The sequence below is a fragment of the Balaenoptera ricei genome, chromosome 1 (assembly GCF_028023285.1).
Source record: "Balaenoptera ricei isolate mBalRic1 chromosome 1, mBalRic1.hap2, whole genome shotgun sequence".
Lineage (NCBI taxonomy): Eukaryota > Metazoa > Chordata > Mammalia > Artiodactyla > Balaenopteridae > Balaenoptera > Balaenoptera ricei.
In genome coordinates this window covers 131721398-131740588 of record NC_082639.1, presented here as the reverse complement: position 1 = coordinate 131740588, position 19191 = coordinate 131721398, and the positions used below count along the sequence as shown (strand labels likewise).

Below are 19191 nucleotides of genomic sequence, written 5' to 3'. Positions count from 1 at the left end.
TTTTGGTTTTTTTGGCCGCAAGGCATGTGGGATCTTAGCTCCCCGACCAGGGATTGAACCCACACCCTCTGCATTAGAAGGCGAAGTCTTAACTACTGGACCGCCAGGGAAGTCCTTCTTGCTGTTTTTTCATGTGTACTGGTTTTTATTTGTCAATTTAGAATGATTGCAAAGCACCTGATGATGAAGATTGTTATTTTGACCTCTGTATATCCCCCTTTCTCCCACCTCGGACCTAGGGCCGAGTCTAGAAGGGTGCTTATTCTATCCCCCTATCAATTCAGTCTGTACAGAGTGTGGTCGAGATCATTCTATGTGAGAGGAACTTACACTGTCAGCATATTTTATAGGCCTCTTCTTATATTATTAAAAACAGAAAAACTGATGTTGAACTTTTTAGTAGTAATCAGACAGGAGGAGCAAAGTACAGTGTCTGGTGGTATATCTCTTCTTTCCCTCTCCCATCACTGGTGTTTGTAGGGATTGAGTGTGGATACCTCAGTGGCCACTGAAAGGGAATGGGCCTCATAGGTGTTTAGAAAGTACTATTTTGTTTGTACAGTGATTAATGAAACTCATGCTTGTTTGAGTGCAAAAATATATGTATATGATTTGGCTGATGTACATTTAAAACCTTGTAAATATATTAGTGACAAGCAATGAGTAATCACCTAAATTACTAGATATGCAAGGTAACGTTTTATAAGAAGTAGAAGTAAAGTAGTAGGATATAGGAATACGTAAACAATTTTTTGTAATCTTACAACAGATAAAATGGTCACGTAAAAAACCTGCTCAGATATGTTGAATTAGGTGTTGTGTAAACAGTTTTCAGTAGGAACTGGTTCTTTTTTATTTTTTGGCCACACTGTGGGGCATGTGGGATCTTAGTTTCCCTGACCAGGGAACGAACGCATACCCCCTGCATTGGAAGGGCAGAGTCTTAACCACTGGACCACCAGGGAAGTCCCGGGAACTGGTTCTTATGTGAGCCTAAGATTGAAGTATTGATCAGTTATTGACTGAATACCGACTCGTAGAAGGCCCTGGGATGTGCACTTTGGGGGTATAAAAATGAATGATACCCTCAATTTTGTCCTCAGGAACTTACGTTATAGTAGAAAGATAAGCTGTGTATATAAACAACTATAAATATGTTTCCAAAGGCTCAGATAAAATGCAAGGGGATTTCAGAGTATTGAAAAATGTCTTTCATTTGGTAGGCTCATGGAGATTTTTGTCGAGCAGGTGGAATTTGCATTGTGTCTTGACAAGATACGTGAAGATTTTGAAGGAACTGAGAGAGAGTGTTTCAAAAGTTTAGGAGAAGTACCATAAATAAGGAGATATATGGTACATCTCATTGATCTGGGTCTGCAGAGTATTTAAGGGTGTATTTCAGCGGCATTCAGAACTGAAGTGTGATCCTTTTTGGTTTGGTCCCGGAAAAACTAAATAGGCCAGTTATTTACTTACTGTTTTAGAGTCTACCTGTACTTATCTTTATTCATCATCCAGGAAGAGCCAGCCAGTTCTTCCTAGGATGTGATGATGGGTAAGAACTAGTTCCCTGATTTTCCCCTCCTCAAATAACAGTTTGTGCTTGGCTGTTGACCCATCCTTGCATAGGTGGTTCCTTAAAAGGAAGAGGAAATTACAACTCTGTAGTTCAGTGGTAAGAAGTGTAGCTAGTTAGAAGGCCAACCATTTTCCTGAGTGGGTGAGCTTTTATTTTGGCAAATCTGTGTGAGACAGATTTTCTTCTCCTTTTTTAATAGCTTTCACTCAATAAACAGAGGATTCAATAAAAGACAGTTTAGTTTGTGTCAAAATTAAATACTTTGAAATTTGGAAGAGTAGAAAAGAGGATGAAGGTAGAAGGACGAGAGTAAGATGAAAGGTATAAACAGTTTTACATTGCTTAGATATTAAACATTTCCTTGCATTAAGTAATAAACCGAAATGCAACAGAGGGTGCTTACTGCTGTCCAATCATGAGGAGAGCTAGTATTTTAAAACTTCAGCCAAAATTTCCTAGTTCCTTACAGTTGGCTAAAGTATTTTTAAAAATAGTAATGAGAATATTTTGTTACACTTATACTGATTTATAGAAGACAGCTAAATTGTGAGATCCCATAGGAAATGAGGGAAGCTGCAAAAGTTCACTCTCAATTCTTGGGCAAGTGGGAATATTTAATGAGAAATACACTAACAAAGCTTGCAGCAAATTTGATATGTTTTTAAAAATTTGCCAAGTACTTCATTGCTTGCTGGAAGAGGTAAAACTTCTAAGTGGCACTGAGTTATGATCTCATAGGTTCAAATAACTTATACAAATAAATATTTAAATAATACACATTTTTAACTTGGTGTTTAGCTATTAAACTAGTTCTGTAGAAGTGATTGTTCTTGCTGGCTAGGATATAATTGCTTAATCCCAGTGAAGGGTTGTATTGGCTCTTTCACTGGACTCTGTTTTAGATACCTGATTTCAGAAACACTGCTTCTTTCTTTGCTTCATCTTTCTATGAGGGTTTTAAGCAGTTTGACTATTTATGCCGCTCAGTCCTGACCCAATAGCATGACAGGCTGTTTCCTTACAACCTCATTGAACTACAGAGTTGTAATTTCCTTTTCCTTTTGAGCTACTACTCTCATGCACGGATGGGTCAATAGCCAACATGAATTAAAATACCCCTCAGAAATGATTTCTTCCATCTTTTTGAATATACAATTGTTTCTCTCTGTACTGTCTGTTGTCAATTCAGGCAATTCAGGCACATTTATTTTAGTGACTGATACATTGCTTGGTTCCAGTAGGGAAAATCCTTTTTTTTTTTACTCCTTTTTGAGGGTGGTGAGCCTGAAAGCAAAGGAGAGGATGTGAAGGGAGCAGTGGGTGGTAATACAATGTTTTTCAAGGGTTGGCTTTACTTATAGCTCATAAAATCAGTTTAGTGGGTCTCTATCGATGTTTTAAAAAAAGACTGGAATAAAAAATATCTTAGTAATCCGAAAAAGAATGGATATATGTATATGTATAACTGAATCGCTTTACTGTATACCTGAAACTGACACAACATTGTTAATCAACCATTCTCCAATATAAAATGAAAATTAGAATAAATTTAAAAAAATAAAAGAAGAAAAAATATCTTAGTACACAGTGCATAGTAAGGATAAATATTGCTGCGTGAAATTTATCAGTAACATATTTACATGTATGTGTATATTGGGTCATAATGTGAAGTTATTACTGTAATAGTCAAAAGTTTGAAAGCCACTATTATAATGGGTTTTTAAGCATATGGAAAAAAACCAATTTGATAATAAGTAATTGTTCCTAAGTTGCATATACTTTCTGTAATTTTAAAAAATTACTAACAACTATGCATCTTTTCTCATTTAGATTCTAAGCTCCTTCATCAGTCTTACTCATTCAACTTTGTAAATGTTTTCCACTCCTATCCTCTGTGCCCAATATACTATTTTGTACTTTGATGACTCTCAATTAGTATTTCTCTCTTAACAATGACGCTTTGTGTTCTGTAATTGTAAGATATGCAAGCAGCAGCCATTTAAAAATTTCACCTTTGACAATTTCAGAAACTAGATATACAGTACTGGTTTCAGACATATAATAGATGATTGGTACATAATGTCATTAAGTTTTTTTTTTTTGGCTGCATTCGGTCTTCGTTGCTGCACACGGGCTTTCTCTAGTTGCGGTGAGCGGGGGCTACTCTTCGTTGTGGTGTGCGGGCTTCTCATTGTGGTGGCTTCTCTTGTTGCAGAGCACGGGCTCTAGGTGCACAGGCCTCAGTAGTTGTGGCACGCAGCCTCAGTAGTTGTGGCTTGTGGGCTGTAGAGCACAGGCTCAGTAGTTGTGGCACACGGGCTTAGTTGCTCCGCGGCATGTGGGATCTTCCCGGACCAGGGCTCGCACCCGTGTCCCCTGCATTGGCAGGCGGATTCTTAACCACTGTGCCACCGGGGAAGCCCTGTCACTAAGTTTTAAAAGATGCATTTCTTTGAATAACTGAAGTTACTTGGGATAGTCTTCTCCTCAGTTACTGTTTTGGGGCAGAAGAATCCAAAGTATTGTTTCTTCAAGATGCATTCCTGAATAACTGTTAGTTCTACTACATAGAATTGTATAACTAGCAAAGATACCCTTCAAAATAATGGAGGTGAAATAAAGACATTTCCAGACAAACATCTGCTGTGTTTCTGAATCCACACCACCACATCATACTACTGTTGCCACTGCAGTTTTTTCTCTTCTATTTTTTTCTATTCCATGAACTGATTTTCATTCCCTAGGAGTCTTGTATTGACCTTGAGTAACTCCTTTTCCTTAATCTCTTACAACACATCTTAAATGCAGTTTCCAGAAACATGTAAGAAGGGCCTCAGTAACCTTGACAGAGTCCTTCTATAACTGTAGAATGGTTCCTGTTCTTTCTTGGATTGAGGCCAGTTTTCATTGTTAGTGATCTCCTCTGATTTATTATTGCAGTCTGCTTTTGTGCTCAAATGTACCTTGTAGACAGGCTACTTTTCTCACTGTCTCTCGTCTCTGCTGCTCTTTTGGCTGACCCAAAACTCTTGATTTTGATATTTTTCCTGATTCAGTGCTTTTAATATCTGGAAATGAGCATTGATTTTTGGCATCAGACAAACCTTTCTTTGAATTCCAGCACTGGCCCTGACTAGCAGTTTGATCTGTGTAACCTCTGGACAATTAACCTGAATGTCTCTGAATCTGTTTCTCATGGGTGAAAATTGGGGGAGTACCTCCATGATAAGTTTCTGGTGAGGAATAACCTAGACAGTGTATTACCTACCCCTAATGTACTGTTAGTTTATCTCCCTTTTCCCTCCCTATCTGCATGACTCAGTATTTGATTCTAACAGTTGTGAGAGGTAAATAAGATTTGTAAACATTAATTAAAATAGTAGCAGTTTAGAGAACACTAGAAGAGTCATAAGTACAAGCAATCAAATGTAAACAGTGGATCCCATTGATTTATGCAAGATAATGATAGTTGGTACCCCAAAAAACAAAACAAAACAAAACAAAACAAAACAAAACAAAACAATAATGGCTCTGCCTTCTTTCCTTCCTTTTCTTCTTTCTTTTTAAGCATTTTTAAGTGTTCAGTCTTTAAAGGTGGTAACATTTGTGTCAGTATGTATTGGGCTGATACCTTATCTTTCCAATATCCTCTAGAGGCCTTATCAGAATGAAAGGTCACTGGAAGAATAAAGGACTTGTTAAGGGGCTCTATTACAATGGAGCAATTTATAATCAAAACTCTTCAGAAACCTTGTAGTTTATTTGTAAATAGTAATAAAGACAATTTTATGCTATTATCATGTATTATTCAGAAATAATTCATCTTCACTTAACATGTACACAAACGCATATACACCCATGAACTCATCCTTTACCCCAAGTACTTATGTATGGGGGGGTACATTTCTATCCATATTAATATTTTATTTTGTTTCTTCTGCATTTATAATTGATGTGGGATTAGATAATGAGTATGATTTTCAATTTTTCCTGCCTTTCTCCCAGGCTTATTGCTATCAGGAATAAAAATTTACTTGAAAACTTACCTTAAGTAGACATTTTATTTCACTGTTGAGCCATTAAATGAAGATTTAGATAATTTATTTGAAAATTATTTCCTGTGTTTTATTTTAGATACCAGAGAAGCCTTGGACTGACATGCTTTCTTATAAGTACATATTTCTCTCTTTTAAATAAAATATAGAACATTTCTGCTTTGCTTTGTGGAATTGGAGGCAGATTCTTCAGATTTTACTCCTATTTCATAAACATTCACATAGCTTCTCAGATTTCTTCTTGGTCCTGGAAACTAGTCACATAATTAATTTTGCATCTTAGAGTAGTTAAATGGTAAGATATGATACCTGCTCTTTTGAACATATAAGTTGCTAATAAATATAATGTCCAATATGACTTTAAATATTATATTAGCTATAGAATGTAAATGCTTTGTTATTATTTTCCATAACATTTCTGTGTTTCCATGCCAAGCCAAAGCACATGGTTTAAGTTTTCACATCTACAAGTTGCAGCAGTAATTTCGTGTTGATTAATGTAATCTGTGATTTTTTTCTAGTGATGCTTTTCCTTTGAGAAGTTTGAATTATAATACTAATCATTAATGTATAATAGATGATGTCATAAAATTTAGAAAGAAAATTGTTGCTCAATTTTGTACTGGTAAAAACAGACCTGTAACTTTGAGCTCCCTATAGGGCAAGAATTTGTACTGACTCTGACTTACTACATGTCCTTTATAAAAAATTACTTACAGAAATAACTGTATATGTTCAGTAGCTATTCTTTTCATAATAAATACAATTTTAGTCACATTTGTGGTTTTCTGTTTGCCACAAATTCTTTTTTCCTTCCTACTGATTTTTTCTACAAAGACCTTTAAAGAACTACTTACTAGGATTTGCTGCAGTGCAGGCTGCAGCATCACAAATCAAAAGAGGCCCGTCTTGTATATCAGAAAAAGGCCAGTAAGGGAGATGAATGTGTGCAGTGCAGCTCGAAAGTCACATGTGGCCCTACAAGCCACCGTCACTGCTATAAGACTTAGGCAACAGAAATCCTACTGCTTTATATACACTGAGTCATCTAATCCCCACAACTACCCTAGGAGGAAAGTACTGTTACTATTCCCATTTTATAGGTGGGGAAACTGAGGCTCAGAGAGGTTAAGTATCTTGTCCATGTCACCCACCCCAGGCCTGTCTGACTCTACAGCCCGTGTTCTTAGCTATCCTGAAGTATTCCCCATCTGACCCCAAAAGAAAATTCTTTATAGTTTCCTGGATTTTCTTTTCAAGCAGCATGGCTCAGAGCCACGTCACTTGCTATAGGCTACCAGCAAACGAGAGCAGCAATAGTAGCGGCAGCAGGCTCGATTTGGCACATGCATTGCCAAATACTGGTAATGCCAGGTCCAATCAGTATTTGTTGATTGATCATCAGAAATGGAATGGTTCTTTTTTTTTTAATTGAAGTATAGTTAATTCACAGTAACAATACTGTGTTAGGTTCAGGTGTACAGCAAAGAATATACACATATATATTTTTCAAATTATTTTCCATTATAGGTTATTACAAGATATTGAGTATTGTTCCCTGTGTTACACAGTAAATCCTTGTTGCTTATCTATTTTATATATAGTAGTATCTGTTAATCTCCTACTACTAATTTATCCCTCCCCCAACCCTTTCTCGTTTCGTAACCATAAGTTTGTTTTTTTTGTCTGTGAGTCTATTTTGCAAATAGGTTCATTTTCCTTATTTTTTAGATTCCACAGATAAATGATATCATATAATATTTGTCTTTGTCTGACTTCACTTAGTATGATAATCTCTAGGTCCATCCATGTTGCTGCAAATGGCGAAATTTCTGGAATGGCCCTTTCTGACCAGTAGTATTGAAGTGTATGAGGCCAAGGTACAATTATACTTGGTGGCACAAGCTTAATAAACTTACTGTTGAACTAAGGGATTTTTTTTAAAAGCATACGTGCATGGGAAAGATTGTTAGTTTCACATGATCCATGTAGGGCTGGGCTTTCCTTTTTACATATATATTACCCAAAATGAATGACTAGACGTAGAACTTATACTCTTCACAAAAGTTAACTCAAAATGGATTACAGACCTAAATGTAAAACGCGAAGCTATAAACTCCACTGCAAGCACAGAGAAAGCACAGTGGTTAACTTCATCTAGTGTTGGGTCCTGGCCAAATGGTGCAATGAAAAGAATTGTTAAGAGCATGATTGACAAGTCAAGGAATCTGCGACGGATAGGGAAGGAAGTGAAGGCAAGAGGCTGGTGGGTTGGGAATGTGCGAAAGGGCTGCTGCGCTGGAAAACCTGATGATGTAAAAGAGGGAGAAGTTGAACAAACTAACTGTAAGGACAGGAGGATATGGGCAGTGAAGAGAATGCTTGAATCCCTGAACTTGGTGGTGGAACACCTTCAGGTAATATAGCAAGGGCCGGGGTGTGGCTAACTCATCTGTATTAATCCTGTCCTTTCTTCCAGCATTATCTGCAAGTTCATTCATTATCATGCTTTAATCAACGTACATATGGTTTTAAATTTACCTGTTTTACTAACGAACATTATTATTTCTATCGGTTATCACCTATTTTTCAAAAAGGAATTGAAAGAAGGAAAAATGTTTTCAAAATGAATGGAAGAAACTTCCCTAAGTAATCAGCCTGTACATGGTATAAGCCTACTATTTAAAAAAAAAAATGACTGAACTGGGAGATGATTCATACCAGAATGTCATTTGAATGGACAGCAATTTTCATATGCTACACTTTAAAATGACATTTTCCTTTTTTAGAAGGCATTACAAAATAAATTTGGAAAAACAATCTAAGGTTTTTTGACATTTAAAAATGCATACCATCAAAGGGAAATTAAAAATAAAGGTTGTAAAGTGCTTTACAGCACATTCTGATGACTAGTTATATAACCAGTGTAAAATGGGTTTTGAGTAAGATGAGAGAAAAATTAAATGACCTACTTAACTGAGTCAGTTGTGATATAGTAGAACAGTGAATTCAGAGCCAGGAGTTCTAAGTTTTCAGAAATAAATAAGAGTAACGCAACACAATAGTTTTTTCTTTTTCTATTTTTTTTTTTTTTTTTGGTCAAGAAAAAGAATTTGTGTGATTGTTTGATTGGCTATTCTCCGTGCTAGATTATAAGGTCTATGAAAGCAAGGGCGATGTTTGTTTCTAATCATCATTGTCATGTCTTGATGTATCCTAGTACCTAGCATAGTACCTAGAACATGGTAAGTGGTCAATCTGTTGAGTACATGAATTGGTGGATGGAAATCAGATGATGTATAAAGGTGTGATAGCTTTGCCTTATCCTTTTCATCATGTAAGTAGTGAGGCCTATACTTAAATAATGGTAAGATTGTATATAGAGATATAAATATGTTGAAGCAAGTCACTTTGACAGTTGTAAGCATTTTATTAATTCAGAGAATACTGAAATACATGGTTTGAACTGTAGACATGAGATTGAACACACTGTCATACAGCCCTTCAAGTGAATGCTCACTTGCAGAACCCTGTGTCAATTTCTCCTAAAATCTTAGCTCTAATTTTAAATCTTATAAGAACTGGAGATGTTGGAGATGCTCTGAGATTAGAAAGTCATCATTTCACCCTGAAATTCTGATCTTTAATTTTGGGCTGTTTGTTGGGATTTTCCTCGGTGTCCCTTTGTCTTCAAAGACAAAGGGTATAGGCAGGGCAGCCCTCACATGAGGGTTTTATGACCTATTTCAGGGAAGAAGGGTTGGGTAAAGGTCAAAGTGACCTTCTTGCTTCTGTTGTTCTCTCAAACTCCTTTGGCTTAAAATATTCAATATGCCAAGGTTTCATATGTTGGGAGTAGTGTGTTTTGAACCTTATAATGTGGCTATCTGCTTATAATATTAAAAAAAATGAGATGGCACATTGGTGATTATTTACAAAATTGGAACAAAGTGTGCTAGAATATTTTATTATGTATAAATTATATTTGAAATGTTCAGAAGAAGGAAAAGATTTAGCTTCTTTAAGAAAAAGTCTCTTTTTGCTAGAGCATAATCTTTAAATGTTCTGCATAATGGTATTTCTGACAGAAATGGAAATCTCTATTGTCCCTGTGATCATCCAGGCAGTGACATTCTCGTCCGAAGATCTGGCAGAAAACTGGAAGTGTCCCTATGTGTGACTAAAGTGTTAGTTTCTCCCTCTTGAGTTGGCCCTGGAAGCCCAGTATTATGGAAAGATCTGAGTCATAGCAAGTGGAGTTTCAAGTTTTAGCTCAGTCATTAACTAGCTCTGTGACTTTATGCGAGTCATTTATATTTGATTGCCTCAGTTTCTTTATCCATAAAATGAAGGGTTTGAACACAATGATATTCAGCTTTGACATCACTGAGAAAAAAAAAGGAATGGAGTTCTTTGCTAGATTTGCCTCAACTTAGCTGAAACTAAAATTCTTAAAATTTCAAAGGTAACTTTGGGTTAGGTGTGTGGATGTGGATATGTGCTCGTGTGTGTGTGTGTGTGTGTGTGTGTGTGTGTGTGTGTGTAGTGAGGCAACTAGTTGAAAGACCAGCCTGAATGAGATATTCAGATGTACCATTGTTCTCTGCCAAGTCCAGATGTACCACTGTTATATCTCTAGACATCTTTTGACTTTAGGAAATAACTAAAGTTTCTACTGCAAAGGTTAAGGTTAAATCAAGTTTGAATACAATTTTTACTTGGCATGGTAAACCTTTTTTCATAGAGGAAACAATACTTGCTTGAGAGTTACTTTCTTCTATTAAGTAGAAATTCTGTTATTATTCATATATAGTTTTTTAACAATCTCACTGAGGTAAATCACAGTTATAGATGAAGGAATAGGCTAATTGTTTGAGAGATTCTGAAATATTTTTTCTTTGTGTGTAGGTGCTGTTGTGAAACGCTATGCCAAAACTTCAAGAGGTCAGACCCAAGAGCTTAAGCATTTTTGAAATCTTGTGGACATAGTTATTGTATCTTTTTCTGTGTGATAGTTATTTATCAGAGATTTATTGAACTGATCTGTAGTGTTGCAAACTCTCCTTTCGACATCGCATTAGGTTGTTTGGTTTCTGATGGAATTTTAAAAGTTAACACAACTCTATTCTTTCCCCTCAAAAGTGTGACCTCTGGTATCTATTTACTTTTTTTCTTCTTTTACAATAAAAAAGTAATTGTTTTTATTGTTTTTTCTTAGAGGTCATGACTACATTAGAATATAGTACTCACAGTGAAAATGGTTTCAAAGCAGCAACTTATTGGCAACACAATATATATATGTGTGTGTGTGTATATATATACTTTCTGTAATTTCCTAAATAACATCTGCTTTGTAAAATTCTGTTTGGTATCTTAAACTGATGGTATTTTATTTTACTTTATTTTAAAACAGCTTTATTGAATATAACTCATGTGCCATAATATTCACCAATTAAAGTGTACAATTCAGTGGTTTTTAGCATATTCATCATTACAGTCAATTTTAGAACATTTTCATTACCCCAGAAGAGTAATACCATACTCATTAGTAGTCATTCTCATCCCTCCCTCCCTGAAAACCCTGGCAACCACTAACCTACTTTTTGTCTCTAGATTTGTCTGTTCTGAACATTTCATATAAGTGAAATCATATAAATGGAATATGTGATCTTTTGTAACTGGTTTCTTTTATTTAGCATAATGTTTTCAAGATTCATCCATATTGTAGCATGAGTCAGTACTCCATTCCTTTTTATTGCCAAATAATATTCCATTTTATGGACATACCACAATTTATCCATTCATCAATTGATGGACATTTGGGTCACTTCCACTTTTTTGACTATAATAAATAATGCTACTATGAACATTCATGTACAAGTTTTTGTATGGGTGTATAGTATATTTTCAATGAATAATGCTGTTATGAACATTCATGTACAAGTTTTTATATGGGTGTATACTATATTTTCACTTCTCTTGGGTGTATATCTAGGAGTGGAATTGCTGGGTCCTATGTACTCTATGTTTAACATTTTGAGGAACTGCCAAACTGTTTTCCAAAGTAGCTGCATCATTTTACATTTCTACCAGCAACATATGAGAGTTCCATTTTCTCTGCATCCTCACCAACATTTATTATTGCCTGTCTTTTTTATTATAGCCATTCTAGTGTGTGTGAAGTACTATCTCATTGTGGTTTTAATTTCCATTTACCTAATAGCTAGTGGTATTGAGCATCTTTTCATAGGTTTAATGGCTATTTGTATATCTTCTTATACCTTCTTTGGAAAAATGTCTACTCAGATCCTTTGCCCATTTTGTAACTGGGTTGTCTTTTATTATTGAGTTGTTAGAGTTCTTAATACATTCTGGATACTAGATCCTCCCTTATCAGATATGTGATTTGTAAATATTTTCTCCAGGTCTGTGGGTTGTCATTTTGCTCCCTTGATGGTATCATTTGGAGTCCAAATTATCTATGTTTTTGCTGTTGTTGTTTTGTTTCGTTTTTTGGTCACTTGTGCTTTTGGTGTCTTGTCTAAGAAACCATTTCCTAACCCAAAGTCACAAATGTTTTCTTCTAGCAGTTTTTCTAGCTTAGCTCTTGGTGTTTAGGTCTATGATCCATTTGAGTTAATTTTTGTATATAGTGTGAGGTAGGGATACAATTTCATTTTTTTTTTTTTTGCCTATGGATATCCAGTGGTCCCAGCACTGTTTATGGAAAGACTGTTCTTTCCCCATTGAATAGTCTTGCTGCCCTTGAAGAAAATCAGTTGATCATATATGTTTGAGCTCATTTCTGGACTCCCTTCTATTAGATTAATCTATATCTATTCTATGCCAGTATTACACTGTCTTGATTACTGTAGCTTTGCAGTGTTTTGAAGATAGAAAATGTGAGGTCTCCAACTTTGTTCTTCTTTTTCAAGACTGCTTTAGCTATTCTGGGTCTCTTGGGTTTCCATATGAATGTTATATAGGTTTTAAAATATAGTTTTATATTTAAGTTTTTTTTGGTATTTTATAAGGACAGACCTCACTGACTCTTGATTTCTTAAGATTCTGAAATTGGGACATAATTGAAAAGAGATATTTTGTTAAGTATGTTTGATGTCACAGGGAGTAACCTGATTTCCTTATCCTATTTTGTAATAATCCATACCCTTTCTCCTACATGTTTGTTAAGGGTTACAAAATTGACCCTGTCTAGAATTATTTAACTTTACATAGAGGAGTAGTTAAATAACTCAGTTCATCATTAGTTTAGGCCCACTGAATGCTTTCTTTAACACTGACTTTTGCATCATTTTATGTAGGTAGTGCTGTTTAATGGGACAAAACATGGGCTTTGCAAAGTCTGAAGAACCAACGTTTGAGGGCTGACTTACTCATTTCTTTGCTTTGTAACCTTGGACCAGTGTTCAAATTTTCTGAGCTTTACTATCCTTGTCCATGAAATAGTATCCATATTTCTGTCAACCTACATTGTCTGTTGTGAGAATGAAATGAGATAATGTATGTAAAGAACCTGCTACTTAATAGCTACTCTAAAAATTATTATTATTGTCATGTTTAATGGTTATCATTAATTTCTTAAAGTTTGAATGGCACTGATTTATTAAACATTTTGAGAATTGTTTTCCTGTTGTCTGAGCACTAGGAGATGAAGAAAGGTCATTCTAACAGAATGGAGGGTGAAAAATTGAACAGAATGTCTCCAGTTTGTGTGCCTATTAGCTTAAGAGACATTCTCTTCACTGATGTTCACTGGAATTTGAGAAAAGGTCGAGCAACTGATGTAGGAGATATTTTTTTTTGCTTCACATAATTTGAAGAATATTGTCTTCCCCTCACACCCTTTATATTCTTATTAATCTGAATTCAAATTCTACTTATTTTATATCCCACAAGACATTATTGTTATTTTGTATATGCATTATTTATTTAGATTTACCCACATATTTACATTTCCATTGTTTTTCAGTCCTTCTGTTCCTTTTTTTTTTTTTTTTAATTATTTTGTTTATTTATTTATCTATTTTTGGCTGTGTTGGGTCTTTGTTTCTGTGCGAGGGCTTTCTCCAGTTGCGGTGAGCGGGGGCCACTCTTCATCGCGGTGCGCGGGCCTCTCACTATTGCAACCTCTCTTGTTGCGGAGCACAGGCTCCAGACGCCCAGGCTCAGTAGTTGTGGCTCACGGGCCTAGTTGCTCCGCAGCATGTGGGATCTTCCCAGACCAGGGCGCGAACCCGTGTCCCCTGCATTGGCAGGCAGACTCCCAACCACTGCGCCACCAGGGAAGCCCAGTCCTTCTGTTCCTTGAATCATCTTGAATCATTTTCTTTTTTCCTTCAGAACTTCCTTTAGAATTTCTTTTAACGCAGGTGCATTGGCAATAAATTTTCTGGTTTTGCTTGTCTAAAAATTTATTTCACCTTCACCTCTTGAAGGGTAATTCTGCTAGTTATAGAATGCTGTGTTGGCAATTACTTTTCATTCTTGAATTTCTGATTGATTAAAAAATAGATTCTGGCTCTCTGGTGAAATTATTAATCTTGATGTATATTTTTTGTACCTATCATTGTTATTTTGAAGCCTTTTCAGATAATAACTAGGGTATTCATGGATTTCTTTCTATTGTCTTTTTTTTTCTCTTGGTCTTCTTTTTTTGTTATATCTGGTAGTTTGTCTTTGAAAGCTTGACATTGTATATGAAAAGCCATATTTCCATTTCTGGAGTTGCAGGGGGGTGGCATGGAGGAAACATCACTTATCATAATTGACCATTGAGTGAACACAAAACTTGTTTCAAATTTTGTAAGGATCAGTTTACCTTTAGTTTGCCTATGCCCCTGGAGTGTAAAGCTCCATTGAACAAACACAGGTTTGAGCTCACTTCTCTATGGTTTCCTTTTCTTCCGGATCTTTGCCCCTCAAGTCTTGGCTGCATTGGTAGGCCCAAATTCCAGTGTTTGTCTACTTATACCCATGACACTGTCAAAAGCTCTGCTAGCTTCACTGCCTCTTAGCAGCCTTCCCCTGCCAGCTTCTTGGGCTTCTCAGTCTCTTGTCCAGCTTGACTTAAGTCTCAGCACATGTCCTCAGGTAAAAGCAGTATAAAGAATGCTGTGCTTACCTCAGTGAACTTCCTGTCTTTCTGAATCTTAGATCATCAAATCTGGCTGCCTTAGATGCTCTCCAACATCATCAAACAAGTACATTTTTTTAACATCCCACTTTTCTAGTTGTTCTTGGAAAGTAGCATTGATTTGCTCTAAGCTACCTTGTCAGCCAGAAACAGTACTTCCTCAGTTTGTTTTCTTTGTATTAAAACTGTTTTCTGGATGATGAATCATGAAAAATTCTACTACCTGCCTCAGAGTTAAAGAGTGTGATTGGCAGGTTTTGTGGTTAAGGCTGCCTGGATAAATGGAAGTGCCAAGTTTCATTGGTTTTTCATTTGCATCATTTTCTTTGCCCTTTTACCTTCAGTTAGATGTCTCATCATTTCGTCCATTTCATAATTTTATTTTAGTGAAGGCAGTATTTCAATGATGTTTTTGAGTGAATGAATATTTTAATATATAGTAAAAATTTTAATAAACAACTAGTATTTAAATTTTATATTAAAAGGAGAGTATAATACTAGAATGCACAGTGAAACCTAAATTTTAAAAAGCTGTATTAAAAAATAAAAATAAAAAAGCTGTATTTATAAGGATCAATATGAAAAATAATGAATGAAGAAAGGCTTGTTATAGTATATCTCTTACCTTTGTTTTCTCTTGACTAATAAACATTATTTAAATGTGTCTTTTGGATGATTGTGGGAAAAATAAAATAGTGTCTTTAAAATTATCTCCATTATAGCTTATGAGTACAATCATAAATATAACTAGACATAGTACTATTAGAATTTACAAGTGAATTATTAACATAAAAGGAACCCATCTATATACCATAACCAGAGAATCAGATGCTAAATCCAGAATTAGCAATGAAACCCTTAGATTCCTTTCTTCTTTATGTCCTCATTTGCTTATTGTGATGAAGGACCTTTAGGGGCTAAGATATTAATAACATATGATGGGAAATCCTGCCTAATAGTCAAGGAAAGAGGGCCATTCTTTGACTTACGTTTTCATTGTATGCACCTCACAGATCTTCAACTAGAGGGAGCTGAAATGATCAAAGGGCCTCAGCTCCTGTGCTCTGGAATCTACTGCTGCTTTTGTGCTTAGGACATGCTTCCCAAGGGCTGCTCCCAGCCCGTGACTGAGAGGAGCAGGGATACTAAAGCAGGCCTGTCCCTGGAAGTCAGAGAACTCTCTGAGGGCTAACTGGCTTGAGCACCGCCCAGTGGTCTTTTTTTTTAACATCTTTACTGGAGTATAATTGCTTTACAATTGTGTGTTAGTTTCTGCTTTATAACAAAGTGAATCAGCTATACCTATACATACATCCCCATATCTCCTCCCTCTTGCGTCTCCCTCCCACCCTCCCTATCCCACACCTCTAGGTAGTCATAAAGCACCGAGCTGATCTCCCTGTGCCTTGCAGCTGCTTCCTACTAGCTATCTATTTTACATTTGGTAGTAGTGGTCTTGCTGAACCTTCCTTAGTCTGTAGAGCAGTCCAGAAGGATATCATCCAGTCTTCCTTCACTCTCTCCTTCACTTAGGGTCAGATTTGTATTGTGGTCTGTCAGGCTTCCCTGGATCCCTCCCTATTTTCTCTTGTAGGAATTTCCTGTACAGAATTTCTCTTACAGAATCGAATTTTTGCATGTTTAATCCTATCTTGGCATCGTGTCTGCTTCTCCGGGGACCTAGACTAACACATTCTCCCACTCTTTCTATAAAAAGATACTATCATGTGAAATTACTAAGGAGAGTAAAGATGCTTACTATAATTTGAATGACAACAATACTCTAATACTGCTGGAGTCTTAAATTTAGAACAGTTATGTTCTAAATGTAATTGAGAGCTAGCCACTCAGAAATTTTTTCTCATACTAATTTTTTTTTCTTTTTTTTTTCTCATACTAGTTTATTGATTATCTGTTTATATGTAAACTTGCTTTCAGAAGGACTGAATTATCACAGTAGTCAGATCTGGAGCTCATGTTCTAAAAAAAGTATCAATTTACCCAGGATGTTTGGATGGCTGTGAAGTATTAAGCAGTTCATAAGTCATCTTTGAGATATCTAAGGATGTTTAATAAGAAATTAGAAGGAAATATTTATGAGGGTATGTTGATAACTGGCATACTGTTGAAAAGCAGAATTATTCAATACAATAAGTAATAACAAATTTCTTCATCGCAAATATTTGGTAATTCTTTCAATTTGTATGATTTTTACAAGAGTGCTTATATTTTATATGTTAGTGTTAAAATTCTTCTATCCTTCTTTACAGAATCATGGTGAAAGATTCGTTTTCATTGCAGAGTGGTATGATCCAAATGCTTCACTATTTCGACGTTATGAGCTTCTATTTTACCCAGGGGATGGATCTGTTGAAATGGTAAATGAGCCTTTTTTTGCTTAAAAGTTGGCAAACGGAGTGAAGGTGGGATCCAGAGAGGAATAGGATTGCCTTTTTTATAGTTGCTTTTAAAAATACATTCTTTTTATTTTGGGAATTTTAAAAATTTTGCTATTTATAATTCCAATACAAGAAGATACCTTGTGTCTTTATTTTTAATAGAAATTATTTTTTTGGTTAGAAAACTGAAGGGGGATTATTTATGCTTTGGATTAAGTGATAGTCAATAAGTGGCTATAGATAAAGATTATCATGCTCATAAATATGTCACCATTGTTGAATGCTGTTATCGCTACAAAAAGTCAAATTGAAGAAGGCTGAGCTAAAAGAGTCCTGCTTGTTTCTTTGTGTCCCTTTGTTGACGACTCCTTTTGCACGTGGACCTATTTGGTACTGGGATTTTGTGTCGGCAAGAAAGCAGAAATTTGGAGTTTCTCTGGGATTTCATAGGCACTAATTTGCTGCAGTGATTTGGAAATAAACAAATCTTTCTATCCAGGGTTTTTTAAAGTATTAAATTTGTAATTTTTATGTTATTACTAGAGTAGACTAGGAACTACATAAGTTATGAAAGAAATTATGATTTGTACTTATAGCAAAAATGAAAAAGAATGTAACGTATGTTTAATAGAGCAAAATTAATAACTATTTCTAGTTTTATAATAAGGTTAACATTACCTACTGATAATTATTTGTTTTATTGTATTGTTTTTGGTTCTAGCATGATGTAAAGAATCATCGCACCTTTTTAAAGCGGACCAAATATGAAGACCTTCACTTGGAAGATTTATTTATAGGCAACAAAGTGAATGTCTTTTCTCGACAACTGGTGCTACTTGACTATGGGGATCAATATACAGCTCGGCAACTGGGCAGTAGGAAAGAAAAGTAAGAAAACAAGTATATAATCTTTTTAAAATTCTTAGAACATTATGTATGTCTTGATACCAAATTCTAACTTCTTGTTTCTATCTTTTGTTTTTACGGTGTAGATATTTGTCAGTGATCCAATTCAGTATTATGACAATTTTAGAATTTTGTGGAGGTAACAAAGTGATGCCCATAGTCTTAGGCAATGATTATTTTCCAGAGGAAAAAGTGCAAACCTTTTATACACCCTCGTCATTCTTCTAATTGGGAACTGAAAATATAAGCCTTAGTGTACAGCATAAAGATGGTTTATGGGGGGGAAGTAGTGATTGCCAGAAGCTCAAAGGAAACTCAGAGGAAAGTAAAGCTATTTCTTGTAGAAGAGTAGGGAAGGCTTTGTGAAGGTATTTGACAGGATCATGAGAGGTGGATTGAATTTTTACCCAGTTGGATCAAGTCGGAGGAATGCTGGTCAGAGGAATGAGTATGAGCAAAAATACAACAGAATGTTATGCACTAGGCAGAGCTCATTGTTCTTCATGACTGGCTTGGTGGTTAAAATTTTTTTTAAATTTAAATAGTAAAATAGACTAATTAGGATAGTAGCAATAGGTATGAAGAGGAAGGAAGGAAAGTGATTAACCGAAGTACAGTAATAGTAGTAATGATAAGCATTAATATCTGTTAGCTATTTTTATAAAAGGTATTGTGTTAAAATGATTTGTATGCATCATTTATTTAAGTCCCACAACAACCTAATACACAAGCTCATAATATTATTATTAGCTCCACTCTGCAGATGGAGAAGTTGAGGCTTAGTGATGTTAGGTAACTTGCTGAAGGTCACAGAGTAGAGGCAAGATTAAAGCCCAGCGTCTGTCTGAATCAAGAATAGGAGGATTTAATCACAGGAGAATGGATAGGACCTGCAAAATGATTATCTTCTTTTTGTCTCAATTCATTTTTATGTCTCCTGTGGCACCTAACACTTCTCCTCATACATTACAAGCACCTTGTCTGTGTTAGATGAATGAATCATTGAATAACAATTTAAAATTTATTATCTACTCTTTCCTTTTCTTCATTTCCTCCCTGTTTTCAAATGATGACCTTTGATCTAGTTGACAAAGGTGT

General features: G+C 35.5%; 1 protein-coding gene across 2 annotated transcripts in view; it reads left to right on the top strand.

Moving 5' to 3' along the window:
- Window positions 1-19191, top strand: part of NME7 (NME/NM23 family member 7) — a 244646-nt gene that overhangs the window by 23162 nt on the left and 202293 nt on the right. Inside the window, exons 2-4 of one of the 2 annotated variants that reach the window (XM_059935832.1) lie at window positions 10543-10578; window positions 17059-17166; window positions 17909-18075. In XM_059935832.1, coding sequence (XP_059791815.1) covers window positions 10561-10578; window positions 17059-17166; window positions 17909-18075 — 293 coding nt within the window. In that variant the 5' untranslated portion in view covers window positions 10543-10560. The remainder of the gene's footprint in view (window positions 1-10542; window positions 10579-17058; window positions 17167-17908; window positions 18076-19191) is intronic. The other variant, XM_059935841.1, reaches the window with a different exon arrangement.